Source organism: Uloborus diversus, chromosome 3 (genome assembly GCF_026930045.1).
Source record: "Uloborus diversus isolate 005 chromosome 3, Udiv.v.3.1, whole genome shotgun sequence".
Lineage (NCBI taxonomy): Eukaryota > Metazoa > Arthropoda > Arachnida > Araneae > Uloboridae > Uloborus > Uloborus diversus.
This window is the reverse complement of record NC_072733.1, coordinates 14,581,600-14,589,470: the sequence shown is the minus strand read 5'-3', so window position 1 is coordinate 14,589,470 and position 7,871 is coordinate 14,581,600. Positions and strand designations below refer to the sequence as shown.

General features: G+C 32.8%; 1 protein-coding gene across 1 annotated transcript in view; it reads left to right on the top strand.

Annotated features, from left to right (window-relative positions):
* Positions 1 to 5,946: 5,946 nt before the first annotated feature.
* LOC129219285 (gamma-aminobutyric acid receptor subunit beta-like) overlaps positions 5,947 to 7,871 on the top strand; it is a 237,139-nt gene continuing 235,214 nt past the window's right edge. Inside the window, exon 1 of the mRNA XM_054853621.1 lies at positions 5,947 to 6,004. Coding sequence (XP_054709596.1) covers positions 5,988 to 6,004 — 17 coding nt within the window. The 5' untranslated portion in view covers positions 5,947 to 5,987. The remainder of the gene's footprint in view (positions 6,005 to 7,871) is intronic.

Genomic DNA, 7,871 nt, shown 5'->3' with positions numbered 1-7,871 from the left:
TTTAACATTATTAATTAAGTTTTCTTCAAATTGTGTAAATTAAAAAATTGATTTACTTCAAGAAAAGTGACCTGAAAAACTTTTTTACCTTGAACTTGATTTTCTAATTCAAATTATGTCACTCAAAATCAGTCATTTTCTCTGGATAGTTCTACTTAAAATTAACTTATCAGTATTCTTGCGCTTCCTTTTTTAAGAACTAAAATAAGTTCTATATGAAGATAGGATCTTTTTTCAGTTCTTTGTAACATTGTAATGAAATGAATTGTTTTCAGCGACATCTAGTATGTCAACTTGATGAATACGTACCTGTATAGCTGCTTCCGTAGGTAGGAACCGTCATGAGTTATAGTGTTACGGCGTTCTATTCCAGGGGGTGTCGGGGAGGGCCGGCGGGAGAGGGAAAGGTACGTTCTGGCTTGAAGCGCTCGATAAGGGATTTGAGCCTAACTTGAAATTAAGTTGCGCGCTTAGTATTTAACAAAAATATATGTTGTAGATACTCATTTTGTTCAGACTTTTAACCTCTACAAGTAATCTGTATATATGTCTGGCCATTGGAAGAGTTATTTTTGAGATATTGTTATATTAAATGTGGACTGAAAGACAGCTTTATGACGGTAGAACATGATGCCCTGTACTTTCAATGTTTTTCTTTTTAAATTTAACAATGTATCAATACATAAATAAAGTAATTTATTGCAAAAGTTTTGACACATTAATGCGTGATCTTCGCATTGATTTTTCCATTAAATTCTATGGCAATATAATATGTCCGTTACAATTTTTCATCTATATATATAAAAATCTTGTGTCACGATGTTTGTTCGGGGTAAACTCCGAAACTACTCAACCGATTTTTCTCAAATTTCATATCAATGTGTCATTTGGTCCAACTTAAAAGATAAGATAGTTTTTATAATTTTTTACTGCAAATTTCATATTAATTATGCAATAATAGTGTGAATTAATTGTTTAGTTCTAAAAATTCTTAATAGATGGCGGTGTAAGTTAATTAATCGATATAACTCTAACATCGTATGACTTGCTGCTAAAAACACCATGATAAAAAAAGCTCAGAGATGTTGCTTAGAATTTCCATATAACGTTTCGGGATATTACAGGTTATTATTTACTTCCTGAGAAAATCAACTATATTTTTCAAAACGTTTCCTTGAATTGCTACAAATTGCAGATTTCACACCGTTGTGAAAAGTATTTTTCTCCACCAGTATCAAGATTAACTAAACGTATTTAATAGGATTGCGGTTTGTCCAGATTGACTCAACACCCAATGAGTGCGAAAAGTTATCTGGATCACGAAGGTTTGCAAGAGTTGCAGAGGAACTACATTCGAGCTACTTGCTTGAGAGTCTGTCTTCGCGTTGCCAATGCGTGTATTAATGCTTTGAGAGCTTTCTTAGAAAAGCAGGAAGGTTCCAGGCTATTATATTAATTCTGCGTTAGGCTTCTCTGCAGGTGCCAGAATCATAACTGCCTTTTTAACCAAGAAGGCTACTGAATTCTTCACAAATATTCCAGGTTTATTTCAGGAAAGTTAATGAATTTAAGCGGAAAACAATTATTTTCTTTATTTTGTTCCCCAGGAAATTTTTAATATCATTAATTCTTGCAAAGATACATTCGCAACAGAAAATTGCAGTGACAATTGCATCGTCAGGCATTGCTGCTACTTTTTTTAGATGGTACACGAACAGCACATTCAGCTTAAAAGTTGCCTATTAGATATTCATAACAAACAAAACACAATGTAAACAATAAAGAAAAAAAGACGTGGTATGGCTGTAGTGTTGCAAGAGAGTGAAATTATAATTTGGGATGAGTGTACTATGTCTCATGTGTAAAAGCATTCATTCGAAGCACATCATAGGATTATGCAAGATTTGAATGGCAACGATCAACTTTTAGGCGAAATTGTCTGAATACTGTCTGGGGACTTCCGGCAGACATTACCAGTTATTCCGATGAAATCAACGCATGTTTAAAAAAAACGTTTTTTATAGCGTAATGACGAGATAATGCGATTGGCCATGAACATGCGAGTATAAACGCAAAATAATCTAATCGCACAAGTATTTTCTAAGCAATTGCTGAGTATTGGAAACGGTAAAATTGAACTGTATCAAAATATACAGTACAACAAATAGCCAGACAATTTCTGCACTGCCGTTGAGACGAAAAGTGAACTAATTGAGAGTCTATTTCCAGATAAATTTAATTTTTAAAAAATCATAATTGCCTCTGTAATCGCGCTGGTTTTGTAGCAGTATTGTTTTCGGTAAACATTCCCGAACAGACAGGAATATTTGTGGATCGTCAATTGTCGACTGTCAAATACATATCCTGATGCATGTCGCAAGTTGTATTTATTGGTAGCACAAAGTCATTGGGAGTTGACACTTTCTAATGCAGGTTTGACATAAGGAGAAACAGTATTCGTCAACTGTTTAAAACAATTTTGACGACATACTATCCAACACAATCATTATTTTTTAAGGAGAAACTATATTACTTTCACGTTTGAAGACGTATTTCATAAAGTTTAACAAACACACAAATGTCCAAATCCAGATTTTACACCAGAGATGAATATGAAGCTTTAGTTTTAACTGAAGGTTTTTGCGTTTCAATTTCAAATTTGCCACTTAGTCATTATGATATGCCGTCACTTGATAGTTGGGCCACCGACTTAGTTAACACTGATTTGCAACGTATAACAACAGAGCAATGACTCTGTCTTAGCTGCAATTATTGCGAATAATGAGCCATTACTGACGGCTTTAAAAAAAAGCTCTCCATTGATGCTGAACAAGTTGTCGATGAAAACAAAGCAGTAAACACTCCAAATGAATTTTTAAATTCCCTGGATACACCAGGAATGCGTCTACACGATTTCCGGTTGAAAATTGGCTCAACAATTTATTCTTTTTCGCGATTTAAACCCACCTAAATTATGCAACGGTACACGTTTCTACATAAAGTCAACAATATTTGTCGGAAAAGTTTAAAGGAGAAATGTTTGTGTTGCCACGTAATCCATTATTAGCGTCATAATTTTCAAACACATTTGAAAGGCTTCAATTTTTGATTCGTTTAGCTTTTGCAAAGACCATAAATAGATTTAAAGGGCAAAAAATGTCTTCTTTCGGTTTGTTCTTGAAACATAAATATTTCTCTTATGGGCAACGAAATATTGCCTACTCACACGTGGAAAGTTATCATACTTTTCGTATTAGCAAAAGACTGGTTGATCAAGAACATTGTGCACAACTTAGTGCTTAGACAGTTTTCAGTTTTCAAATAATAGAAACAATAGTTCGAAGTCAATGTTATCTACTTCATTGAAAAAATTTAATTTTTATACATTTTTAATTTAGTTAATGTATTTTGTAAAGAATTTATTGATTACAAACTATAAAGAAAGCTAATGTGAATAAAATGTAGTGTAGAATCTAAAAGTGTATGGTGGTTTACGCTTAGTTTCTACATTCGGTTATTTTACAATCAGTTTCGATATTTACTATAACTTTCAATTTTTTTTTTTTTTTTTGCGGAAGTTATACTTACAAAATTTACTAAGCGTAAGTATAGTGCTTTTTCCATAGAAAATTTAGTTAGTACTTATTGAATTCAATAAGTACTTTCTTCAGTCTGCAAGGTAAAAAAAAAAAAAAAAAATCCGAAACGTTACTGAGTAAAAATTTTCGATAATTGCTTGCAGTTCTGGCTAAGCTTTGGCTATGTTTGCATTACCGCTTATAGAAGTTCCTTAATAAATCAGAAAGGTGCTAAGCTTTTTTTTTGTATCCCTTCCTAAGTTTACATTAAAGTTCCAAAAACACGACTAACTTCAAACGGGAAGATCTTCGAATTTTTCAAGAGGCTTCCGAGATGATTTCAGGAAGGTTATTAACTTTTATCGGAAAACTTTCTGGGTTTTGGCTTGACATGATACTGGCAGAAATTGGCCACATCAGCTGCCCATAATTTTCCAGGAACATTTAGGAATCGTTTTTAAATTGAATAACGCCCATTATCAATCTCATATGTTATAAAATCGGCTATACTATTTTAAGCTCTATTAAAAATATTTATTTGATTCTATCAAAATAATGAGTTCAAGTTTATTTTAATCCAACTTCTTTGCCACAGCAACGCGTGGCTGGGTCAGCTAGTGAGTATATAGTTTTCTATTTCACATTTTTATTAGTTTTGCGTTTGTCAAAAGTAGCGGTATGAAGGTTATTAAAGAAACAGAATTGATGACGAATGAGCTCTCGTCATTGACTGTACATGCTTACTTTTAAGATCAAATTTTCCACAGTTTGAACAGATTTTGTGGAAATATTTTCTTCGAAACTGCAGAAACCAACTGCCTTCTCATATGAAGCAAACAAATTTCATTTGATTTGGAATGAAATGTAAAAAAGTTATATAATTAATATGTAACGTAAAAATTACGCATCACACATCAATAAAATTTGTTCAATTACTCTAGCTAGACTATAAGCACAGGAGAACTTTACAGTGCTGCCAAAACAAAAGTTGAGATAAAATACTAGTGCTTTACACGAGGCCGGTTATTTATTACAATTTAAAACTTTAATTAAACGAAAAGTTCGGATTTATTGTTTGGTTGTTATCCTTAAAATAATCCAAGGGAGGAAATATTTGCAATTATCTTAAGGTCTTGGCGGCCAATTCAAAACAAAACATCGTATTTGCGATCCATTTCCGTAAATGATTCAATTCCTTTTAAAGTGTGTTTTGCACTCTATATACTCAATATACTTGTTGTTTCAATTTGTGTGTGTGTTTAGCGCAATTTAATTTAACCATTAACTAACGTTAAAATACGTAATCACTACTCTGATTATACCTCGAAAAAAAAAAACCGGCCAGTTCAAAATGGAACGTCTTTCATAAATGATATTGCTTATGAATATGAAAACTGTAGAAATCTTACCGTTTCATAGGTCTGGTTTTTTATAGTTTTGAATTTTTCATTAAGTAATGCAGAATTAGAAAACTCCATACATATCCAAAATTGATTATCATGTTTTATCAGTGAGATATTCATTTTTAAAAAACAACTTATAAAACAACGCAGTGTTGAGTAATTTCTTTGGCACCATGGCAGAATTATCGTATCTACAATTTTTGCGATAAAGTATGATAAAAGGATTTAGGCATTAAAAAAATAATAATTTAAGACCTTTTAAACTAAGCTCTTACTTTAAAGCATTCATCCATTAATTAATTTTTTAAGAATTGTTTTTGACCAATTTTTTGCACTTTTAACAAACGCGAAGCATTATTACATGCAGTTGGGTAGCTTATTTTTTTTTACAAATGTATCCTTGAAAAACCATTGAATCTAAGGTTAGAGATTTATACACGAGAAGTTCAATGCCATATCGTAATGTTGTCTTTTTAAACTTGTTTTCAAAAAAATATATAGCAGCCAGTTCTATTTTTAAAGGTTTCTGTCTCGTACTAAAAGCCAAAGCTATTAGAGATTATTACTGTTGATTTTGGCTATTGTCTTCTGTTATAAAGAGCAATTTCAGAAGTCCCTAGACAGCTGCCAGAGACAACAGTTTACTTTCCAATAGCGCTGTCAGGCTAAACACTATTAGGATTAAAAGTTGTAGGTTTGACAGCTGTCACATACCTTTAGATCCATTGTTTTCTTTTTTAAACGCTTCCCTTAACGAACATCAGAGAAGAGATTTTCATTTAAACGTTTTATTCTTTCGTTAATCTTTTAACAGTTTGAAACGGTGTAAACTTTCGATGTTCTTTTTTATGTGAGCACATGTTTTAACCTGGAAGCAGTACTCGGAGCATACACGGCGAGTCGAACGTCACAAGAAGATGTGCAAATGATTTGTCTTTAGCTTTCAGAAGTGCAGGAAGCATCAAGCACTGTCAAGTTGAATTAGTCGAATAGCTGAAAAGAGGCGATGATTTTTCACCTAGAGTAAGAATGTATTATTTTTGAAGTTCTTCCTTTTTAAATGTATCTTTCATCTCTGATTTTTTTTCTTTCATTTCTTTTCTTCTCTTTTCCGTGGTTTTTGTTCTTCTTCTTTTTTACTTCCTTTTACAAAAAAGGAAGTATTGTATTCACGAAAAAATTTTCACTCAAAAACCAGCCTTAATTTCCATTTTTCTCACTCCCGAATGAATGTTGAGTTTTTTTTTCCGATCCGACTACACGTGGATATATGCCTAGGAACCTACAGATACCCGAAATATCCATTTTGACGACCCCCGAGTTAATTACAACGAATTTTCTCGTGACGTCCGTACGTACGTATGTATGTGCGTATGTGTGTATGTATCTCGCATAACTCAAAAACTATATGTCCTAGAAAGTTGAAATTTGGTACGTAGACTCCTAGTGGGGCCTAGGTGTGCACCTTCCCTTTTGGTTGCATTCGGATGTTCTTAAGGGGGTCTTTTGCCCATTTTTGGGGGGAAATCATCGTTAATTTTGATGTAAACTCAAGTGGTGTTATAATTTGTCGGACACTTGGCGATATATCGCCAGTCTTTTGGTCGCCAAGTTTTGTCGCAAACGTGGCGAAAAATTTGGCGATTTTTTAAAATTTGGTTTCAATTTGGCCACTGTTGGTGATATTTAGAGAGTAAACAAGTGACTCACATTAAAATTGCCAATAATTGGGAAATGACATTAAACTGGAGTAAAAGGAAGTCATGTGATGCACACATCAGCTCGTTTTAAGATTTGGCTTTTAGTAATGTATAGTACAAACCAATAAGCTCTGAGTAGTTTTCAGTGCTTCAATGCAAATAGAAGTAACGTACAAGCAAGCCATTTTCCAAGGCAATAAAGTAAGCGCATTTACTTCAGGACGATTATTTTGTTAGCTTGTTCCCACTTACCCGCTTGTTTAATTTTTAAAAACTACTTTCTCGAAAAGTAGAAATAAAAAAGTAATAATAGTAAGTAATAATAAAATGAATTTTTTACCAACAGCAAAAATGAATCATTTTTGGAGTTTTCTTTTTACCTTGAACTTATTTCTGTCTTTTTTTCTTTATAGGTGTGATTTTTTCCGCCTTTTTTCTTTTTCTTTTCCTTTCTCTTTTTTTGGCACTTAAACTGTAGTGATAGTGCACATCACTAGTGCAAAGCAAGCGTGCATGATTTCATTTACGAAACCGTTTTCACGGCGATTTGTTACAACGAATAAATATCATCTGCCTTCGCTCTCTTTATAAGCGAGTCACTAGTGTAAAATAATTGTATATATACCTAGTAAAGTGCAATATATGTATCTTAAAAACTCAATTTTCCATTTAGCCAAACCAATGAAACTGCTCTTTAAATTTTTTATTGCTATGATAATTTTCTTTTTTAGTTAAAGTTTTGCACAGAACTAGCCAAAAAGAAGACTTGATACCATCAAAGGCACCATCTTTGAGCCACTTCTGCTACGTAGCGGCTGTCGAAGTGCAAATAGGACTTAGATGAACTTTTACACTGCAGCAATATCTAGTAAAGTGCGTCCCTAAAGTTTATAGACAATCATTTTATTGAAACCACGAGCTAACTATACGAGTAAGCGAGACGAAATAAGCTATGCAAATAACAAATGATGATATAAAAATGATGAAACGGTGAAACAACTTTCATCGATCATAGATCTAATTTTAAAAAAATATAAACCAAAAAATGCTGTCCCAAAAATATATGGACAATCGATGTTAAAACCTTGTTTTAGTATTGATACTCAAAATTTGCATACGATAAGGTCATTTACTTGTGACGCACACGTTTTTTGACATAAAAACGAAACTGTGTTTCCATTTCTGAACGA